The sequence below is a fragment of the Acanthaster planci genome, linkage group LG15 (genome assembly GCF_054643075.1).
Source record: "Acanthaster planci isolate LZ-2023a linkage group LG15, COTS_SCS, whole genome shotgun sequence".
NCBI classification, from domain to species: Eukaryota; Metazoa; Echinodermata; class Asteroidea; order Valvatida; family Acanthasteridae; genus Acanthaster; species Acanthaster planci.
This window is the reverse complement of record NC_141791.1, coordinates 1503489-1526671: the sequence shown is the minus strand read 5'-3', so window position 1 is coordinate 1526671 and position 23183 is coordinate 1503489. Positions and strand designations below refer to the sequence as shown.

Here is a 23183-nt window from a genome sequence, read left to right as displayed (position 1 = left end):
TGTGCTAAAAAGGTTCTTCTTGAAAAATTACACGAAAGGAGTATTAAGATAATTTGGAGCATGAAAATTGGGTCAAATCTAAATATGTTGGCCCCAAAAAAGTGGTTTTATAAATAAAAGTTATCAAAAAAGTAGTCTGTTTCAATAAAATATTTCTTTCATGCTCAGAGTATGGCAATTCAAAAATTTTCAAAAATAACCTTTTAGCACTCAGCTCGGCAAAAAGCTAAACACAAAAATCACACATATTATACATAAAATGCACAGGTGCACTGCATGCTGACAGACGGGCGTGTACAAATGTTTAAAGATTCTGTATTAATCTGAACAGTTCTAGGGGGAGGAGGCAATGCCTGTCTGTGTGTGCCAGGATTTGGATGACAGCATGAATGTGCTCTTGTTTTATCCCTTGCAGTACCCGAGACTGATCAAACCCAACAGCCAATTTAGACAGCAGTGGATCCAATGAAGTTGATCCGAAAAAGTCTAGAAGTGCTCTCAGGAGTTTATGGGCTGCCATGCCACTGATAATATTACTAGATGTATTTTACATTTATATGAAAAAAATACTGTGGTTGTTCATGTACCGTGCATTATCTTCAAAACAAGTCTGTGACTTAAGGCCCAAATTTACTCGTTCCTCAAGAGGTGCCAATTGTCTAGTCTATAAGAACAAGATTGTTTAATAGAATGAAAAAACGGTAACATATATTTTGGGCACTGACATACTGTAATTGGAATCAGATCAAAGGAAAGGACATCATAGGAGCCTGAATGAATGTAATTAATATACACCTGTAGCAGGTGAAACTCATCAGATCATGCATGTCATGAGACAAAATAAACACAATGGACTGCCAGTCATGTTTGGATTGGATGTATCAGTTTGGTAGAGGGTAAAGTTTAAAGTTGATGACATGTACATGTACATGTATGTATGTTGCTACGCAGTGCAAGCCTTATTGATTAGATTTGCCAGCTGCAGATTGACTTTAACAGCACACCACGGTGAGCAGAAATCGCTTAGCTAGTGACGGGTCTTTCACTTTAAAAACTTCACATGATGGAGGCCCACAATCGCTACAAGCACTTACCTTCAGGGACTCACGGATGGCCCATTGGAAAAATGTCCTGACACGTCCAGCCCCAAAATTTCAAAGCCAGAATATGACTTCCCAGCACAGATAATTGTGCATGTATTGGTACATCTACACAGCCAAAGGGTACAATTGAGTCAGTCAGGCAAAGCCTATAATCCACAGAAATCCTTTACACCTTCATGTACTCGTCCATGTCTTTCCTGTCAGCTGACACTTGTATCCTTCCTGCGTCACTGACGCTCAGCTCTTCCTGATAGTTTGGTTTCCCTTGCTTTTTTTGTTTTGCTATTCTTTTTCCAGGGAATACAATGGAAAAACTCAGAGGGAATACATGTAGCTTATCAAATCAGTCCAGTGATTCTTGGGTTTGATGGCATGACAGTTGGGTTAGCACGCGGTCTGAGTTGATGACAAAGTTGCTGAGCGGGATGTGGGCTGGACTGAAGGGAGCAATGTGACGATGACACTGTGATGACTGACATGAATTCACAAACAGCGTCCATGCATCTCTGTCACATCCTTGGTCCGAATTCTTCCTGACACGGTAGTTCAAGCACAGGATGTGGACAGGGATAAATGCTTCAGGTCGACTCTGCCAACAGGGGTTATCATCAACGGCAGATTCCACGCATCTCACTGACATTTGACACTCAATCAATTACTCTTTGGGTAAAATGAGGGCACCACACCTTCTATGTGATGTGGAACAAATGTCTGAAGCCAACTTCAAAAAGTAAGTACAGGCGACACAAGGCACCAATTCTTTGTACAATTTGACTGCAGTTTTTCTGTCTCTTGCAAACTGCCAGCAACAATTTACGACTGTGCACACTATCTCCAAAGTTTATCTTTCCTCAGCCCTGTGAACCCACACTGCACTTTTGTTTATCAATTCAAAAACATGTATTTACACCTCTACAACGCTGCTGTGATCGGTAGGCACAACAGATAGAGGCAATTCGTGATGGTTGAATGCCCACAAATCCAATGATAAATAGGGGAAAAAAATTGGCCACATTTACAAGAACCGATCTGGCTGACTGGGTCTTAAATCAAATATGCGTGGGCCAAAACATCACAAGGGCATTCCTTTTTTTATAGAGAGCCACTCCTTAGTGACGAAGCATGAAATGACTGACTCTTGACAATGTGGGAAAAAAATCTGCATCATCGCGGAATTGCAAATGCTGTACAGACAACCACTGGCTCAATTTTGTCAGCTCTGAACAAAAAAACAAAAAAAATTAATGAAAGGAGACAAATTTCTTATCAACCACAGTGTGTAATCACACGTACACCTCAGTAGTTCTCACCCGTTCATGTTGCTGTGTCATCCCCATCCCTTTTTATCTCGGAGCAGGCAAGTCGATCAAATTGACCAGTTTACACATGGCAGACCTGAAGCAGGAATGAGCGTGTGCGGCTCAACCACATGTGCTGTGCGTGCATACATGCGTGCATGCAACCCGGTACCCCACCTCAGAGCGTGGGCATATGTAATGAACGCGGGGACCAGTCATCACAGCGAGAACGTCAGACACTCACCCCCCCCTTCGTCTAGGAAATATTCAGGCATACGCTGGCTGTGTGTCGGGCCGTTCAGTAACACTACCTTCCATCGAATACCAAGTTAAACAGTAACCAATGCGATCCATAGACACGTCAGTCCCCAGTGCCTAAAGGACCTCGGTAATAATTCTGTTTAATTAATTGAGTCCCCGCCAAGTGACGACTTGCTTTTCAGCTTCTGGCATTTCAATCCAATACTCGCATACTAAATCTTCACCACATCAGCTGAGAGATCGGGCATATTATGGCTGTAGAGCGCATCATTAATAATTACAGTGTATACAATGTGAACAGTTTGTGACAAGCCACATGTCAACATCATGTAATGTTCACATACACTGCAGTGCAAGCATACAAAGTATGAAATGTTACTCATACAGGGCTGCACAAAGAACGCTTTATGTCGACGTGGAAAAAAATGAATAATAGGATTCACTTTCATTCTACTAAAATTTAAAATAATTCCTCTTTTCCTGCTTGACAGATGTTCCAGAATACAAATACCCTTATGTCATCTAATCTCTAAAACACACAAACACAACAAAAAGCTACGTGTGAATATTGGTTATTCCAAAACAGGAACACGCACTCCTAATGAAATAATTCCAATGCACAGAGATAAAAAGAAGCAGAAGTAACGGTATTGACAGCAGAAAATCCACTTTAAATAAGCCCACAAATCTATAGCATCGTTATAAAGAAAGAAAACCCAACCAAAGAGAAACAAGGCTTGTGTTGCTCTTTTCCCAACAGGACAAGAATTATTACGTTAGCCCTAATTTTGGCTTGTACCAGGCGGTGAAAAATCGATAGCTGGCAATTCATGCACGTGATGTGGCCCACTACTAAACGAGACCCTGAATGCCAATTTTTTTTTTCATCTTTAACTTTGTTTGGCCAATGGCCAATCAATGACGAACGTTTATTCCGAGGGTAAGGCTTCTGTCTGCCTGGGGCTGCCATTATACCTGATGGTACTGAGCATATGTTGAGTTTCTGCAAATTTCTTCTCGGAATTAAAAACAAAGACATGTTGGGGAAGGATCCATAAATGTAAACCTACAGCACATACATTGTACACATACAAGGACGAAATGTGCAAAGCTTGTATCTGAACTGCACGAAATAATTGCAATGTCTGTACAGAAGTCAGGCGAGTATGGAATCTTCTGTCACATCTCATAGGATGCTACGTAACAGCTGTTGAAGTCTACACTAGGATGCATATTAGAGATGATTCACGACCTTTGTTGACCTTTGAAGGAGCACAGTCAGGCTATTACACATGCAGGTCAACACGATGCACCAAATTATAATTCAACAACCCTACTATTATGGGTTGAACACCTACATTACATTATGTTCTAGTCCATTAAAGGATTAGTTGTAAGAGCAGACACCGCCAGCTACAAAAGATCACTTCCCTTTGGAAATGTATCAAAGATGAAGTCTATCAGTGAATTCTACAACCTGTCAAGCTTAGCAACATGTAAAATATTTTGCATTTCAAACCAATATTACTTCTTTTTGTACCTTTGGAATATGTAGCAATCTGCTGCTATGGAATCTTTTAAAATGTCATATTAAACTGATCAAAAAGTAACCCAACAACGAGAAAGGCAGTTGGTGAACAAGACAGTTTTAAATTTCTGCTTAAGAAATAACAAGGACATCTTAAATGAGGTTCTGAAGCTTCATATGCATGTGCCACCCATTACTGAACAGTGTTTGATATTTCTGAACAAAGAATCTACATATCTACCGCTATATCAGTTTTTCACTTTTTAAAAAACTATTTTGGTCACCATATGACAACATCTAACACAAACATGAACATCAGTTGAAGATGCAACAGGCTTGACAATGACCCCTGGTAAAGTACACAAAATTTATTATTTACAATTACCATTTTACCGACACAGGGTCATTAATTGACACTTAGCGCTTGATACAGTGCCTCAATGTCGTCGGATCAAAGCTTGCAGGTCACCTGTACTTTTCCCCTTCCTCTTTGATGAACCACATGAACGAGGGGCATATGAATTGAACGTGACTGGAGCATCCATTTATTGCTTGTAATCACTGGCAGTAAATCCAAGGGCTCTTATAATTCTATCTGCATGACAAAGAGACATGCTGCTCAATTTGTACATCTAACATTAATATTTTCAAACAAACTGACACACATTGCTGGTCACGGTAGTTTAATTTTCCCCTGAGAGAGAAAAATCTCAAAATACCATATGCTATTGGAGGCACAAAGGTTTTGAAGAGCGCAATTTAGCATGTTGTGCTTTCAGTCTAAACCTGATATTAAATAACTCCTTATATACTCAATAATTCAATATTTAATATCATTTTTCTCCTACATGTACATGTATTCCAGGGGATAAGGGTTAAACAGGGGTGAGATTGAGCAAAGATGAAAATAGCTGAAAACTGCTAAAAAAAGGCATAAAGAAGCTGAACTGTGAAAATCTCCTATATTTTGTACACAGCCAGTGAGAAAAAAGCTGAAATCCAACACACAAAAAAGCTGAAATCAGCTTAAAAGCTGAGAAATCTCACCCCTGGTTAAACATACAACCACATATTCTTCAAAGAGACAAAATGGAGGAAGTGAAATCTCAGGGATGGAAAATTCAAGTAAAGCTTCATGATTATTCAACAGTGGTTTGCATATTACTATTATTAATGAGCTGTTCATGTACTTGTACCTGCTACAAACTTCCTGGGCCAATCACAATGGACCTATTTTTTATACCAGTAGCTTATTAATTAACAAACCCTAAGCCATTCAAAGCAAGACATTTTGAAGTCTCAGCACTGGCTGTGAATTATTCATTCGATCACAGTACAGTAGGTCAGTTCATGCATATTCAGACTTTATGTCGTTGGAAGACACATTCAACACCCTGGCAATTCTCATTCAATTCCTACACAGGCAACACCTCATCAAAATGTGCTACACACACACACAGAGTCAGAGGGTGACTTGGCCTTCCCCAGTTCACGGATGAGCTGGTTCCTTCTCGCCGTATTATTCAACAACAGTTGCATATTCCAGTCGCAAAATGACTTGGGCTTGTTAATGCTGACATGACTGAGCCTGTCATAGTTACAGCTTCGCCAACTCAATCACCTCAAGTATTCAAGAAAACAGGTGAACCTCGTCAACTAACCACAAATTTCTTGTGTTGGCCATTATTAACTACTTCCTTAAAATAAATATTTCCAATTATGACAATGCTGAAAAACAAGCTTTTTATAGAAATCCTGTTAATTTACAAATGATTACAAAAAGATCGCATTTGTATTTCATTTTCATTTTTTGGGAGGGGGATTCCAGATCTACAAAGCATAAAAAAAAGTCATATTGATGGCAAATTCTACTCCTAGCTTCAGATTTTTCTGTCAGGATTTTTATTCTTTTTTAAAGTTCTTTTTTCTTATAAGACCTTGTACAGGCCAGGTACATGTAAGAGAAAGAATCACTTAAATACCTCCACACAACATAGACTAAAATTCTAAATGAGAGAATAACATTAGTATCAGGAATTTCGGGCACACAACAAAGAAAAACTGACTTACAAATAATGACCCTCTTGAGTTGCTAATCTCTGCTACAATGCCTCTGGTGACAGTATGTCAGTGCTGTGAATAACACCATGTCACTGACATCGGAAAGTGGCTTCCTGGTGACATGTACATGTACATGTTGATACATTCGAGTGAAATACAATGTTGTATCTCAACACTGACATCAACCCAGAGAGCGAAACTAACTGGTAGAAGGAGACTGAAAACTCTCCAATTGAAATCTCTTGGTTTCTCATTTCTATCCAGGACTACACCATCGTTATCACGGTGCTCTGCACACATGCGACAATGCAAGAGCCAATTCACCGACAACCTTGGCATCCATTAGGGAAAATAGATGGCGGGACGGCGGGAGTCTCCCTTGGGCAAAACAGCCTTTACAATGATTATTACCACCCTGAAAATACATAATGAGAAACCTTTAATTTAACTGATGACACGTCCAAGGTTAGGCCTGTCTCCACTGTACACCTTGCCACAACATCAGGCTATGGCGTAACACCACAGAATCAAAGACGGCAGAGATGGACGTTGTTGATAGACTGAGTTTCAAGCAGTAGTACTAGAAGACTAGTGTAGTCAATGGCAACAGAGTAAACATAAATGAATAACTGCTCTGCATTGTCTCTACTGTTGCTTGGTGAAATTAAATGTTTAAATCAGTAGTGGTTTATTTGTGAAAGCACACATACATGTACATGTATACAGTGTGCATACATGTTTGCAACCTTACATATAGAAGTTTCTACAAAGCTTAACTAGCACTAGCAAAGTTCACAGTTAACCAAAACCTAAGAAATTTCACAATTTAATTCCATTTTCACACTTTTGCCTCAACATACATGTAACCTGTTCATTTCTTTGATTATTTACATCTTACAAATCTCACTGAAAAATGACTAAATACTCTGATTTCCATAGAATTCACAATCTATCACAATTCTGAACTTCTCTATGTCTCTGGTGATTTATTTCTTCTCTCCAAGTCTCTGGAAATTTCAACAAAGCAAAACGTACTGTAGATGAAAACCATGCACATTACGTTTGCAGTCTTGTGCTCAAAAACATGTACACTGAGCCCTATTTACGAGTCTGATGAATCAAGCTACATGTATTTTACATAATGCAGTGATGGATTGGTTTCACAGGCTTACAATCAATGGGCTCTGCTGGGCACGGATCCAGCACACATCCTGACTTTCCTGTTGGCAGTCATGGAGATGACCATGGCAGGATGTAAACAATGCCAAGGTTGGAAGTCTGAGAAACACAGTCACTCTGACAGACTCCCTCGTCACTTTGCAAATCTGATTAAAAATAGAAGTCTGCTGGAAAGCAAGACTACAACAGACCAGAGTCCAAGATTTGGACTGAAGCTTCAACAGTTTGTAGTACAACATACATGTACAACAGGAGTTAACATCTGCGTGTTCATGATCATGGAGTTTGGCACAAAATACAACGACCAATTTAAGGTTTGATAAGTGGATTACCACTTCGTGTCGTTTTTGTTTTTTGTTTAAATAAACCTGTTGAGCCAGTGGTAACCTTTTTTTTAAATGTTCCAGAAAACTATTACCCGTGAACAAATTCAGCAAGATTTGTATTTTCATGAAATCTTTACATACATGTACAGTCAGAATCAGGGTTAGTTGCCACTGCTGCCAAATGACAAACATTTAGATGTTTTGTTAATTCTAAGTAAGAAAAAATGTACCAACATTGCATCGAAAAGTTTTGGCTACAAAATAGTCCATTACGATGAAACTCTATTATTTATGATTTGCCAATTAGAACCCTGAAGTACAGAGTACACTGAGAGAGTTTGTTTTTCTCACCATACCCATCTTGCCCTTTAAGTGCTTGAAAACAAACTTCCAACGTTTTCCAAAGACAAACCTCCACAAAACGTCGTCTCAAATGTTACTTAGAATATGGAGAAACACTACAACTTGATAGAGCTCTACTGACAAACTTATGCAAACACAACAAGTCTACATTGGCGACAGTTTGATACCACCATGTAGCTACTTCGTAACAGGTTAACATGATGTATGCTTCCTTAACACGTGAAAGCTTAAGCAATAGTGGAAATGTTTACAAACAATGTCATATACCTGCATTTGCTTTATCTAATAAACTTACAAACACTGGCAAATTTTACCCAGGCGCTCTTGAATTAACAAAAAAAGTACAGGCCTGATTAATTTCTTGACAACTTCTACTTCCAATAACATGGAAAATGTGGAAAACCCTGACCTACAGTTCAAGACATTTTCTTTGGGTCTGTAGGGGAAAGTTTACTGCAACTAATTTGCTGTCAAGATGGCATTACATAATTTACAAACACACTGACTTTGCCACACATAAAATCTCAAAAGTGGAAGGGTGCCTCTTCAACCCAAGATGAATCAACTAAAATGCTGTATTTTCTGCCTTATTCTTGTCGCTATGTACATGGGAAAACGGCATTTTTCTCAGTGAAATTATCCCTCTCAATTTCATTTCATATCTTTTTTCCTATAAAAGGCTTTTTTAGGCTCACCATGCACCATGCCCAGCCTCATCATGCTCATCAAATTCTGCATCTGTTGGCTACTGTGCAAACTTTTCCTGCATCTCTTTTACACATGTATTGTCCTACGTCACCTGACAAAACTCTCATTCAGTCACCATTGCTGTCTCAGTTAAATTCAAATTAAAAACCTGTTATTTTCCTTTGACACAGACAGGGCATATCTCACCCATATTTATGTCCACAAAACCTACGGTAATAGTAGAACTAGAAGCAGCTAGCACTTTCACTTTAGGCCTCTATCTTGCATTTAGATCATTTATTTTGACCGCAGCATAAGGCCCAAGCTCCAGTCGAGACTGTGCCACTCTCCTCTAACAAGTCAAAGGTAATGAACATGCTCCCCCAAGAAGTAACCCCGTAAACAAATTACAGGCGTGCACAGCCATGACAGCCGCAGGCGACCGGACAGATCAGGACCGGCTTATTATAGTCAAGCTTGTGAAAAACTTTGTTGAGGGTTTTCTCGAATCAGTTTGGAACCAATTGGTCCTCATAATGAAGTCTCATAGCCCGTCCGACAAATACATCAATTAGAATAAAACAAGGTCATAATTACCACTTTTTGGTTGGAATGGCCCATCATCTACTGCTGTGTTGTCCGCCATTTTGATGACATCATGCGGGAAAAATCAAGAGACCCCGTAACTTCGTTACATTTTTTGCCAACTTCTCATCAGCTAGCAGAGCTCTGCTGATGACTTCAATACCGCCCTCTATACTTCGGCATGCGCACCATTGTGCGGTATAAGAATTACATAATAATATTGATACACACCCCGCCAGTCACCGAGGCTTTGAACTCTGACTACGGATCAGGGGGTTCCAGGTTCAAGTCCTGGCGAGGTCGGAGTGGTACTGTCTCCCTCATTTTTCTGGAGTTTCTGGACTTTAGCCTCAATTCCTAACATTCCTAAAAATATTTCGCTCGCGGTATTGACACGTTAGCATACTTAAAAAAGTGGAGCCGCGAAGAGTAGTCGTCCATCGGCAATTCCCGTACAAGTTGCACTTCGATGTTGCTGCTACCCACCTTTTTCTTTGTTTTTGTTTGTTTGTTTTTGTGCTTAATTTCAAATAAATTGCAGACCAAACGGTAGATCATTTGACATGTTTGAGAATGTTATGTGATTTCTCTGACAGAAAGCTGAATTTAAAGGTCCGGATTTCATCTCAACCAAGACGCTGAACAAACGTTAGCATCAACAGCCTACTAGTACTAGTTAAAGTACTAGATTTTTGCGCGGTACATTTTTGATAGATTCTTATCCGTTTGCGTCAGCCATTGACTGTGCTGTCTAGACACGCTTTTAACAATAATTAAACGTAACAAACAGGATGGAAAATATTAAGATACTATTATTATTTTAAGTTGACAAACATACAAATGATTATGACTGTCAAAAAATGTATGAAAATGGCGAACCATCTATGCTTGGTTGTCATTATTTCACTCTTAATCATGGGCGTTTCACAATAATGTGCCTCCAACTTCCAAGAGTTTGCAACACGTTGGCTAATCACAGTGCGTGAAATCTGTCAACCCAATGCATGTTTGGAAAGGGTCGACAGATTTTGCGCGTTGTGATTGGCCAAAGCGTTGCAAACTCTTGGAGGTGCACTATTGTGAACCGCCCGTATTGGGACCCAAATTGCTAGGTTTAGTTCTTGATTTATGAACGTTAAATGGAATGAATTATTCTTAGCCCTGTCAATATTTCAGGAATTCAAAATCTCTCTATCTTTTGGCCTTCATGTGTATGATGTCAATACAGCCCAGCAGACCTAACTCCACTCTTTAAACCAGTCGTTGGGTCTCAGGGTTATCTCACCATTATTCAGTAATCACATGATTTTTTGTTATCTGTTAATTTTTGTGTTCCGTTATTGGCGTGTCTTTCTCGTAACTCAGACCAAAGACTTCACAAACTTGTTCTTTGCTACCGCATAATTAGTCAATTCTTGCAACTCTTGGAATATTTTTCTTGAAGCTAAATTTTATCCAAGGGGCAAGGTACTAGAGGGGTGCGGGCCATATCATGTACCAATTGGTACTAAAAATAAAACTTCAGTGAGACAACACTTCAAGAACGTGAAATGTCCGAGATAGAATTATCACATGACAGTTTTAATTAACAAAAGGCAGATTCTGCCAGCACTGAAACAAGTTACATTTTTCCCCAACAAAGTATGAAATGAGGAGGTATTACACAAGACTAATATTGTTAAGTCGGTGATACTACCTGACTCAAAACTCTTTTGCCTCTGATGCTCCTTCAATTTAGAAAAAAATAAGTACAAAGGAGTTTTTCAGTTTTTGTGCATTTTCTTACAAACAGACAGGGAAGTCTACAACGGACATTCAGTTTCAAACTGATCTTATTATCTTTACATTTAATCTTGCACGTAAGATTCCACAAATCCCACAGAAAATATCCATCTTTTTCTCATTAACTGTACAAGTTGTGGATATTTTTTGGATAAAAACACTGACTAGCGAAGCCTCGAAAATTGTGTGCTTTGAAGATGTAAAAACTTGTATTAAAAACTGATTGCAAGTGACAGAAATTTTCAATAAATACCAGCATTTGATCAGGACTGATTTAGACTTGTTTTTCTACGACAGCTGTCAGACAAAATTTGTCTTCATATTTGGCCTATCTTTCTTCCAAATATATTTTTACACTATTGCAACTGGTCTGTTTGGGAAGTAAACAACAGCGCTACTAAATCTCATGCCCAGTTTTCACAACAGGCAAGTCTAAAAAGCAGACAATTTTCTTGATAACACCGCTTCAGCAGAGGTTTGACGAAGATCATAATTTTCCTGAAACAGCTCTCTGATCATTTCAATACATGAGCCATGAGATAACCATCATCAATTGCCCTTGTCTTCTCCGGCAGTGGTTTTGGTTGCCGGGGGCAACTCGTACTTCTTCCAGGAGCAAGCCTCCGCCTTCTTCAGTTTGATCTCGCATTTGCTACCTGACATCGTCATGGAGCTTTTGGTGGGGTCAATCACCTAGGAAACAGCCATCAAAAAATTAAATAATTTATTTCTATTTTGTTTTTACTTGGATTTGCCAGGTGTGTGGTTCATTGTAAAGACCAAAATCAATTACAACAATATTTGCGGTTGGCTATCAACATTGCTGGTCTTATATTTGGGATTTCAAGCTTTTCTGCGGCCAGTTTTACACGTAAAAAGATGCTCCGAAGGTCATCAATATTAACATATTTTCCACTGGTAATGACAGCATAAATTTTCGGTTCCAATAAGCCTTTTGCAAGTTAAATTTGAACAGACTCAGGTACACTGAGTTCTTAAAATTTATGTGAACGTAACAATTTGCATTCTCCATACTAAAGACACTGTTGCCCCAAATCACTGGGTACAGCAACAGTGTCTGTAGTCTGGGGAATTCAAATCGTTATGTTTATGTGCAATCAGATAACTCAGTGTACCAGATTTTATTCAAATTTATATCGCAAAAGGCTTATTCTGCACAGGATCTGTGAATGCTGTAACTCACCCCGTACACAACGATGGTCTTCTTGAAGTGATTCTTGGCCTGATTGAAGGAAATGCTGACGTTGAGAAGGACTTGGTTAGCCTCCACAAACGAGAGGTCTGGCTGGGAGTTCTTACAATACACAGAGAGGACCACCAGAGAAGAAGTCTGATGCCAGTCGTACCTGCAGCCATGCAAATAGGCAAGGTGTTAGGAAATCAGTCACGAAAATGACGGTCTACTATTCAACCTGCTCAATGCTGATTAAAACAAAAAGAAAACAGTATTTCTGCCAAGTTATTGAGCTTCAAAAAGAATGAGATTTACCTGCAGTCAACTAGTTTCTTGGAGTCCTCCTCTTTGACAACCCAAACATGGCTGCCTTCGGTGCAGCCTTCTTGATCTAGGAAATTATTGAAATCTGACGTTTTTCTCTGGCAGCAGGACCAGTATTTCATCCTGGACAAAAAACAAAACAAGACAGCGATTTCTGTTCAACGAGCCTCCCTTCTCAAGCTGCTTACTAATTCTCAAAATACCTCGTCCCCCCCCCTCCCAACTGGCTGAATCTTGAGTCACTGCAATGACTGAAGTACCAACTCACACATGCATCATAAAATTAAATACCAACAACTTTTCCAACCTACCCTTCATGGAAAATTGCCTTGCCAGCATGATAGAAGCACTTTTCGAAGTTGGACTGCTCACTGTTGTACGACTGTTGACAAAGGGGAAAAAATCAATAAATATGTATGAGACATTTTAAATGTTGAACACCATGCAATGATCAAATTTAAAAAGTTAAAGACTGCTTTTTTTTTTACATTTTTCAAAACCAAATGGCAGAAATTCGATGCTTTTACTTGTGAGAATAAAGAGTTGTTAAAACCAATTTTCTAGTAAAGTACTTTCATTAAAAGAAACATGTATTGTAAGATCCTGTTAAATATTTTGAGGAATATTCAAATGAAGAATTTTTCACTTTTTCTATTGCATAAATTACATCAAATTCTGGATTAAAAAAATACAGGATTACCTTTTTACAACCTTTGTTTTTACAAGTTGTTCCTGACCCAACTTCGTTCAAAGCAGCATTCTTATCTGACAAAAGATGGATAAATGAACACTTCACACAAAAACTGCACTGCAGAGGCAACAAGCATTGTTTCGCACAGAAACACATTTCCCCACAGTACACTACCCTCATTATCTATGCCACTTTTCAACAGAAAACTTTTCTGAATTTTTGAAAATCCAACATACTACAGCAGAAGTCCTTTTGATTTACATAACATTGAGAAGTTTAGTGTTCTATCCGTCCCGTCTGTGAATCCTTTAAAATTGCATGCATGCAGACCTCAAGAGCTGGGTTCATGAGGCTGTTTGGTTAACCCAACCCCCCTGAAGACTCACCTGTTTTTGCCTCAAGAGTGCTGACTGTGAGATTTTCCAAGGCTGTCTTCAGTGATGCACTGACTGTAACAGGTAATCTTATAACTGGCTCATTTTCACTAAAAGGAAAAAAAATCAACCAAAAAACAACACCAAACAAATGAAAGGCAGAAAAGAAGAGTCCGTAAAACTGGTAGCACATTTTGATTTATGGAAAAGTGATTTGTGTTAGGGTTGGGTTAGGGGAGGGGGACTAGGGAAGGGGTGGAGTAGGAGTTTGAATTTTGCTTAAATAAGGTGTTGTTCTTACCTTGGTCTTACTGTTGGTTCAATTGGCTTAATTGGTTTGGCAACTTCCACAACAATGACTTTCTATTACAAAGAAAAAATGTCCATCACCAACGATTATTTTACATTCAAAGAAATCATTTACAAAACATATCTGAAAAGGGAAAAGCATGTTTTAAGAGGGTTTACCCTATTGTGTGTAGGGAAAAAAACACAAATCTTGTTAGATCATAAACAAGATTACATAAAAATTTAGAAAAAAGACAAAGAAGCACCGTTATTGCAATTAACTAGGAACCTGTGTCATATTTTTTGGACAAACCCTGATAAAATCAACCCGCAGCAAACAAGTGACACTTTCTTAGGTTTCTCATTTTGAAAAGTCTTCTTTTGTGTTGCTTAAATTACTTACATCTTTTTCCTCTTTAGACATTGGTGCAGGTTTTGGTTTTTCTGGTGGTTTCTGGTTATTGTGAAGGCCCTTGGCACAACCCTTCACACAAATTGAAAGAGTAAATCAACAATTACCACAAGTTAATATCAGATTAAAAAATGACATCCTGAGCTGACATTTCAAAGACACATTATAACTGGGTCTTTAAAACAGTTCGTCTTGAGCGTCGTATCATAAGGAGACTAGATCATGACTCGAGATGAATACAGCACACTGGTCAAAACAGTCAGATGACTTGAACCAGTTCAAAGTAAGAAGAAAAACTTATCCCTGCACATGATCGCAAACCAATTTCGATATTCCATAATTTAGACTGAAACCTACCGGGATATTCAAAAATTCTGTGAAGTCTGTAGTTCTCTTATTGCAGCATGACCATCCTTTGTAAGCATCGTGAAATACTGGCTCACCAGGATGATGTATACAAGCTTCTAGCAATGGAAAGTAAGAACAGAATGGGAAAAAATAAAACCACATTCATCATATTCACGAAATGAAAGAGTACATGTATAAACCAGAGCTTATTTCTTAGTTGATAGTAATGGTGGGTCAGATGCCCAAAATGAATGATTTTATTCCTCAAAAAGTTTGACACATCAAATATATATCAAAGCACTAACCCTCCACAATGAGGCAGCCTGAGTCCATCATTTCGTCCATTCATCATGTCTACATTTAACCATTATCAATTGGGCTCTATTGTCATTTGAAAGGGAAAGAGTTCCATATGCGGACACCACTAGACACCCAGTGCATAAACCCTTGGAGACTAGTCTGAAAACTTCTCAGTGTTTTCTAAGTTACCGACTCGGTATTTTCCCTCCTACATTTTTCTTGACATGGTTTTGCTTTCTGATAGCTAGGCCTATAGGTCACTACAGGCATGGTAAGGAGTAACTACTGGTGTCTGTATATGGAACTTGGAAGTCTTTCCTTTAAGCCATGAGAATGAACATCCTGGATTTCTGTCTGGACAGTTTTGAAAACTCATGAGGCTTTTTTCATTATCCATTAGTTGGTGTCCATACCGTACATCAATGGTAAGTACATGTCCATGCAAAGGGAACCAACCTTGAAAGTAGACTAGCTCTCATAGCTCAGTCTGTCTTGCATCATGCCATTTGTACGCGGGCGCACTACGAATGCCCGATTTACTTTGCAGCCATTTTTTAAGCATTCCTGACAGGAATTTCCGAAATAATAACTTTTTGGGTAAGCTAATAATCAGAAATGTTTGGCAGCCATTTCAGCGGTATGCGGGTGGTGGACAGAAATCCGGGATATTCATTCTTACGGCCTAACTGCCTAAAAAGAATTTTCATCATGTTCATTACATTACACTGAATGACAAAGGCCGAGTATCAGTCAGTGACAACACATGAGTGAAAATTGTCAAGATGATGTTTGGCCTAGCATGCCTAGTGTAGTTGTGAACGTCATGCAAGAACACCCAAGAAGTTGAAGAACATCATGACAAAATGGAAGTCTGGAGGTTAGGCCTAGCCTACGTTACCTGATCCATTTTCAGATGGGAAAAACTTTTTCGAACAACCCTTGTTGTAGCATTGCATTTCTACTTCTGCGTTCGCCATTGCCACCTGAGTTCAAGTATGAGCAGATGCTATTAGCACCGGTACGGTAATCTACTAGAAACCACCCGTTTCGCGACGGTTAAAGTGTGCCACTCGCCTCTCTTCGAAGCTTCCGCAGCTGAACTTTCGAGAAACACGTAAATGAACATGTGCTAAACTAATGTACTGCGTACAGTACATATATGTACGTGTACATGGTACAGCAGCGCATCGATCATGCACGCGAGTTGCGTTTATAAAATGTAGGGCGCCCTCCAGAGGACTAGAAATGTTCTTCAAAGGGGTGGAGATACTTTCTAGAGGGGAAATCAAATAATTCCTCAAACCGAGCTTAATTGCAGCGAGATGGACGCGGACTTTATTTCCGACATTTGAAAAAAAAAGTACGATTGTTGACTGGGAAAATGAAATTTCCTTTTGCCGGTAACACCAAGAAGGGCGGAGCTTCATATGGGGTTTACATAAGGGATCGGACTGACTAAAAGACAAAAAATAATGTTGATCTAACTCGGCTGCAAGTCCCGATTGAAAATTGTTAATGGCAGGAAAGCCCAACCCATGACATCACTTTGAATAAATATAGTCTTCATAAATCTCCAAAAGTATATGTAACTTCGTAACTGAATAAAAACAACAAACAAGGTAAGATTCAAAACCAGATTTGGAAGTCTCTATCATATACGGTGTTTTATAAACAGCTGGTGTTCACTCCATAATTTTAAACTTTTACAATGAAATTTACATCATTATTCAGGCCTTCAAAATTAAAATTTCTTCATACTAACACTGCCAGAGGTAACTTCAGTTCAATGAGCATAGTCATAAGCCTGCTTACTTTCCGTTACCTGATCGAGTCTTCTGAAATTCATACTAACACATTCAGTGCAATTCGACTTGTGTAATCACAGAAAATAAAAATGCTGACCATTTCCTTTCAGTTCTCAACAAATAGCATACAGTGTTAACGTCTTTAAATTCATTTTTGAGTTGTATTCTCTTAAAATCAGTCTTCAAATTAAATGTAGCACATTTAGTATTATGTCCCAGATATCATAGAGGAGTTAAATGCACACGACTTGAAAATTGTTTTGCATTGTTCTGAATGCTTTTATGTAAGGGCTTTTATTAGATGAGTGAGAACAGGTATATGAAGTCTGCATGCCCTCGATCACTCTCGTAAGTAGGCCACAAAAGCACACTCTAGTCATCGGCAGTGCCTCCCCAATCACTTTTTGCATATCCTACAATGGGGTGAGGCTTAATGGAGCAGACTATTAATGGCTGAAGACTGATGGTCGCGCAACTGCTGTCCCCCTCTGAAAATCATTCCGCCGCCGTTGATCTACTGATCTCACAAACAGTACACCTTCACCCTTCAATCATAGACTGCTCTTCTGTTCCAGCAGTCGACTTTCCTCTGCCAGGCCCAAGACCTGCTCTGTTGCGGCCACCCTCTGGTCCAAGGCATAGGACTGACTGTTCTGTTGGGTGCTCTCCAAGTAGTAGCGATAGTTGACCATCATGCCGCAAGAGGCTGTCAGGCCACGGGGCGAGGGGTCACCCATCCAATTCAGCCTCCACATCACTGCGCCATTGCCCAGGTGAAAATTGGCTGGAAACATTAAACCAAGTGAATTTGAAAAGTAAACTTAGAACACATAACCAAAATCAGAAAAAAATTTGTTTGGTTTTGTTCAGATTAGTTATAAATATTGCTTATTCTTTGGCTTTTTGTCATTTTAAACAGTACAAACTGCCTCACATGCAAACAAAGTAATAATAATTGAAAATATTATCAATTGAAAATTTAGAATGCACCGTTTCCATAAAAATGATCAATGGCGCAGTTCAAGTTAATATAAAATATTATTAATTTAAGAAATGAAAGGATAAGTAATTTATCATGCATTAATAGATTAAAAAAAAATCCATTCTTAGTTGATCTAAATGTTCAATATTCAAGTCTAACATGTATTTCAACTTACCTACAGAGTCTAAAGCAAAGCCTCTGTGTTTTTCTGTGTACAAATACCTGTGGTGAAGAGAAAAAAGTCCATTTTGTATACTGTCTTAAAGTTCAAAATTGACATTGTTGAGGGAAAATTAATCAAGTCAAAGAAAAAAGTCACAATAAAATGTCCAAAAATATAAAAATATCAAGTCTGATCTTGTCATTTCGTATCCATCAAGATGTTTCTTTACCACATAATTTTATCAACTGGTAAAAAAAATCCAATATAACCTTGCACACAGTCGCATTAAAGGATGCTCCAACTGATCGATTAACTTTTCCAAACTGAGCCCACTGATTGGTCGATAGCAATCGTCTCACTGTCGCCAACTGCGATTCGTCAGATCGACCTGCCATGCTGTGGACAGCCTTGAGCTCATCAGCAGTAAAAAGCATTGCAGCATTTTCACCTGTCAAAGAAAAATATCAAATAACTAATCTTAAACAAGTGTTGACTGGAGCAGGGTTCAAACCTGTGGTTTCCTGAATGCTGCATTGGTGCACTAGCAACTGAGCCCTCCAGGAGTTGAACCCCAAATCAGAAATTTGCTGCAACATCAGTCATGCTGTTGAACTTGGAAACAGTAGTCTGTCTTCATTAAGATTCGATAAATATTTTTCATTGAAAATCATCAGTTGAACCGTAAAGAGATCAAGGTCAACATGACAATTGCAAACCACAGATGTCGGGAGGATGGCTCAGAGGATAGAAAGCTGGTATGGTATTCCTGAGCTAAGAGGTTCAGATCCAGTTCAAGTCAATTGAAAATTCACAGATTGCAAGAGAATGGGATCTTTAATAGCCTAAACATTGCTCGAACGACTGATCACTGATTTCATTTCTGAATGCAGACATATGTCTGAAGCCAAGATTCCCAAACCTAAATTTACTGTACCCTTGTGATGTCTGCCGATTTCGGCCAGGAGCCAGTTCCGGAATCCAGGGATTGGAGACAAGCTGGAGAAGACGCCAAGATGGGGGAAGTCTGCCTGTAGCGTGCGGACGGCGTGCTTGATGAGGTGGTTACCCAAATCCACGCCTCGTAAACCTGCATGCAAGGAATAGAGTGAAAGAAATGGGCAGATATGAAAACACAACGGACCATCAACAAAAATTCCATGATCTGAAATAACTTTCTGTTCTTGAAAACCTGCCTCTAATGCACATGTGGAACTATTTGTTTGGTCTAAGCTTAAGTTCTTCCTCAGAAAGCTGAATGAGTTACAGCCTCACCCATCTGTGTAGAACTGATGGAATAGAATATAGCTGCTGTGATGCGTCCTGGGTCCTCTTGCTCTTCCAATGCCAGGGGAGGTTTTGAGGAATTTCTGTCTCTCGTTTCTCCCACTATGGACTGAAAAAAAAAAAGCGCAAGTTTCTTTTATGGCAATTATTCATTAGGTCCTAAGGTTACATAACCGTGTTTAACAGCAAGCAATTGGGACTATCTTAACTGAAGTTGGTATTCAACAGACAGGCACTGAAATCAGCAGAAGTTATAGGATGAAGGATACCTTTATACTCGCAGGTATATGATCAGTGAGAGCAGCATGTAGGATGATGACAGGTTCTTGAGGCATACTACTGTGGGTGTAGACGAAGCAGCGTCGGTATGGACCAACTCGCCGCTTGAGGTCAGCCCAGCCACGGACTGGATGAACTGCTTCGTACTCACTGATCTGAACAAGACGTGGCAAAAGAAAGACAGGTGTTGTAATACAGGAAGTCCCGGGAACTCATTGCTGTCTGGTTCCCAAGGAGTGAGCAGTAATTAAGAAATGGGTAGTATGACAAGCACCATTTTACTGGTGAGGTGGGTCCAAAATGTTTTGGGGCTTTTTTTAATTGGGGGATCTTTGATTAATGTGGTCCCTTTAAAAATATCTTTAGTCCCCTCTTATTTTGGGATAGAACTGTATTAGTAGTTGGCCTTGGACTATTTACTGAACTAGCCTCGTTGCCAACCTCAGTGATTTTGTCTTGACGTATTGCCTCTCACCTTTTGGAGCATTTCACAGGAAGACTGCCATGTGATAGTCTGAAGTTGAAGGAGACCGGCTGAGAACCAGTGAGACAGCATGTCCTTCAGTGTAGCTTGGAGCATCCTCAGGTGAGCCTCAGTGGACAGGCTCTGCTGATGGTGATGCAAGAACGTCTGTCAGGAAAACGGAAAAGTAGATTGAACTCTGGCTTTTGCTGGCAGGGGGGGTCATAATGCCAGTATGGGCCCCCCTCAAATGTACTCATCTTTACTATCCACTCCGAGCGGGAACAAAAGAGGGTGTGTTTAAAGTTTTAAGATGCAAGTGACAGTCCTTTGGTACAAAATCACTGCAAAGGCGTGCAAGTTTTGCAAGTTTGACACAGGGCACGCCGACCATGCATAACAAATTTATACCGGACTGTACGGTCTTCACATGCATGCCAAACGCATGCAAGAACCCGGTTAGAAAACTTCGTACCAGTCTGTCTTTTTTTCACCCGTGAGGGTGCACTTCAATTCAAGGTGGATAAAAGCAGGGAGTATCAACTCACATGAATGTCTGCTCTCATATCCACAAGGAACTTGATGCCGTTCTCCAGTCGTGCGATGTTGGCAAAGAGTAACTTGTAACCTGGTGTCAGCATCTGAGTGAGTCGCTGCTCTGACTGAAGCAGAACAGCCTCTTCTTTCTCCTGTTAACAAAAATGAAAAAAGCCAATGTCGAAATCACCAAATGATGTGAATTTACAAGGGGCTAGATCACAAAACCCCTTCCCCAAAATGAGAATTTCGTCCAAAATTTAAAAAAAACCTGGAGAGAATTCATATACAAACGCTGCTTGCCACCCTGTGCGCAAATCCTGTGAGACTGGTCTGAAAAGTTAGAAGCATTTTCTCAGTGAATACCTCAATATTTTCCACTGCTAAATTGGACATTTTATTGCTTTCAGGTGGCTAATGGATCACTGTAGAGAAAAATTAAAGGTGTTCGTATATGGAATTCTTTTTGAACACCAATTGCACAGTTGAGGCTGCATCTGAATCTGTTGTCTAGAGCTAGGTCTAGGTCTTCGCTCCATTGGAAATGTGTGGAAATGCACAGTCAATAGACCTAGCCGTAGCTCTGAAAGCCCGTTTCGGACATGGCCTTACAATATAAGCTCACTGTCCCTCAATGCTATGAAGTATGGACTGTGGAACAATTTCTGTTAAAATCCCCTTGGTAGACCATCTAGCAACAGATCAAAGAAAATATTTTGGACACTGCTTTCCCTTGATGTAAAATGCGATTGAGTAGCGAAATGATGTCACCTGGACGGACTGCAGGTTCTTAGTTGCTTTGAAGACGCTTTCGTGGTGGATTCCACACATCTGGGATAAAGCCAAGAGAAACTTGGCTTTAGCAGGCTCATCAAGCTGGCTGTAGCGAGAACAGACTCGACGGATTTGGGCCTGGAAAGCAAAGGAGTTCAAACTAACAGAGTCCTCAATGGTGTGGTTGTAAATGCAGACCGATTAGAAACAGCTAAATCCTGACAGATGCACAAGTGTTTATAAGGGGTGAGGTACATTTATTTTGAGGAATGTTGCAGTTTAACAATGACAGCATATTTGATATTTAATAAGGGACTTTACTTGTAATTAATTTAATCTAATTTTTTAGCAGCAGGACAGATATTTTCTTTAACAAATAGACAAACTCAACTTACTTCTGACATTACCAGAGACCTCCCTGGTAACCATCTACCGCCCTCTGTGGAGGTTAAGAGGTCAGGTAGTAGATCTCGGACTAGGTCATGTTGCTCTATGGACTGCGAGTCCTCCATGATGGGTGGAGTTGAAAGAGGGCGATGCGTCAGGTGTTGAGATAACGGAAAGCGGTGTCTCCTTGCCAGGCAGACATGGCAATCAATCAGCACTCTGCACTTGATCTTAAAAAAGGTTATAAAATAAGGCCTACAAACATCAGGCGAAATGGCACCTGCAATGGCTCATCACTGTTACCCCCGCTTATCAGGCTAATAAAACCATTTTCAGTTCCTTAAACATCTTAAAACTTTACAATTGCCTGGATTCGTTGAAATACAGTGCATCTCATAGCCCCACTAGTGTGGCACGGACTCTCAATCCCGCTCCATAGAGTGCGTGCCACACTAGTGCAGTAGTGGGGCTATGCATCTCACAGCTAAATTGTGGATAGACTAATAATCTCCATTTAATAAAAACCATATTGAAAAAAATCTGTGGTGTTTAGATGTTAGATTTTGTCATCCTTGTAATCAATTAGTGGAATGTTCCAAAAACACTGAAAAGAAAACTTTTGAAATAGAACATCATCAGATACCAGACGGATGTCGGTCAGGGGAGTGGCTCAGGTCTTGCAGGACTGGCCACGTACATGACGTAGGCCATCATGTCAGCTGGCATGGCTTATAAGATGGCAGGTCTAGTCATTAAGAGTGCCTCGACAAAAGGGCACAGGTACGTGTATAAAAGTCTTAACTGAGGGCTTAAAAGTCCTAACTGAGGGCTTTATCGTCCGCCGCACAGTTTGAGAGATCGAGAGTGCAACCACGCTCCTGATGGATGCAAATTAGTTAAAATAAATGCGCATGATGTTACGGAGGGCCGGGGCCAGGCAACACGCCGAGAGTAGACAAGGACAAGAGAGAGAAAAAACCTTTAACTGAGGAGTCAAAATGAACGGTTTTATTGAGTTACCTTGGCCAAGCTTTGACTAGCCGCCAGAATAACAAACCTGCGAAGCATTTGAATCAAAAGACATCGAATTTAAGCCAAACAGTGGGGAAAACGTATGCAGTCGACCGACTCGCCAGCACTTCACTTAAGTCTTCTGCAATCGTCTCGTTTCAGTTAGCTCGCTGTCACATGTCACACACAGCAAGCGCTCCTTCCCGATGTCGCCTATTGGAGGCGCTCTTCAACTTAATATTCACAGCACGTCGTCTGCACCTGTTGTCAGCGTAACATTATCGATTGAAGGGTTGGTGTTATAGGACCAATACTCCCTGGTTTGACAAGATAAAATTTCACTAAGCAAAAAGACATGACAAACCATACCAGACCTAACCAAAACCAAGCAAA

At 39.8% G+C, this 23183-nt stretch overlaps 3 protein-coding genes and 1 long non-coding RNA gene across 15 annotated transcripts in view; 1 reads left to right on the top strand and 3 right to left on the bottom strand.

The window, feature by feature from the left end:
* The window catches only part of LOC110974375 (uncharacterized), a 51129-nt gene extending 41618 nt beyond the window's left edge, over positions 1-9511 (bottom strand). For 9 of the 11 annotated variants that reach the window (XM_087146190.1, XM_087146195.1, XM_087146192.1 and 6 more), the window contains exon 1: positions 9404-9467. In XM_087146190.1, coding sequence (XP_087002316.1) covers positions 9404-9452 — 49 coding nt within the window. In that variant the 5' untranslated portion in view covers positions 9453-9467. Of the gene's footprint in view, positions 1-9403 lie in introns of all 11 variants that reach the window. The other 2 variants (XM_087146191.1, XM_087146200.1) reach the window with 2 other exon arrangements.
* LOC147796577 (uncharacterized) lies at positions 1634-5811 on the top strand. Its single transcript, XR_015427782.1, has 2 exons — positions 1634-1833; positions 5614-5811. It is a non-coding gene; the product is annotated as an uncharacterized LOC147796577 (long non-coding RNA).
* A 1445-nt stretch (positions 9512-10956) lies between the features above and the next one.
* Positions 10957-16284, bottom strand: LOC110974649 (cysteine and histidine-rich domain-containing protein 1-like). Of its 2 annotated transcripts, none has more exons than XM_022226454.2 (10): positions 16004-16284; positions 14815-14918; positions 14449-14529; positions 14059-14120; positions 13770-13867; positions 13393-13457; positions 13004-13074; positions 12684-12815; positions 12378-12540; positions 10957-11866 (listed from the first exon to the last, which is right to left on the bottom strand). In XM_022226454.2, exons 1-10 carry the CDS (start codon positions 16080-16082, stop codon positions 11723-11725), a joined length of 999 nt encoding a protein of 332 aa, XP_022082146.2. In that variant the 5' UTR covers positions 16083-16284; the 3' UTR covers positions 10957-11722. The 2 variants fall into 2 exon arrangements, with proteins under 2 accessions (XP_022082146.2, XP_022082145.2); XM_022226453.2 differs by having other exon boundaries at positions 14815-14921; positions 16004-16283.
* A 129-nt stretch (positions 16285-16413) lies between these two features.
* Positions 16414-23099, bottom strand: LOC110974399 (malonyl-CoA decarboxylase, mitochondrial-like). The gene is given in 12 exon segments (XM_087146949.1): positions 16414-17694; positions 18068-18114; positions 18325-18377; positions 18379-18503; positions 18990-19142; positions 19328-19448; positions 19609-19773; positions 20094-20249; positions 20630-20770; positions 21390-21530; positions 21788-22009; positions 22800-23099. Coding segments are annotated over 12 exon segments (1605 nt in total). The 5' UTR covers positions 22848-23099; the 3' UTR covers positions 16414-17461.
* Positions 23100-23183: the final 84 nt, after the last annotated feature.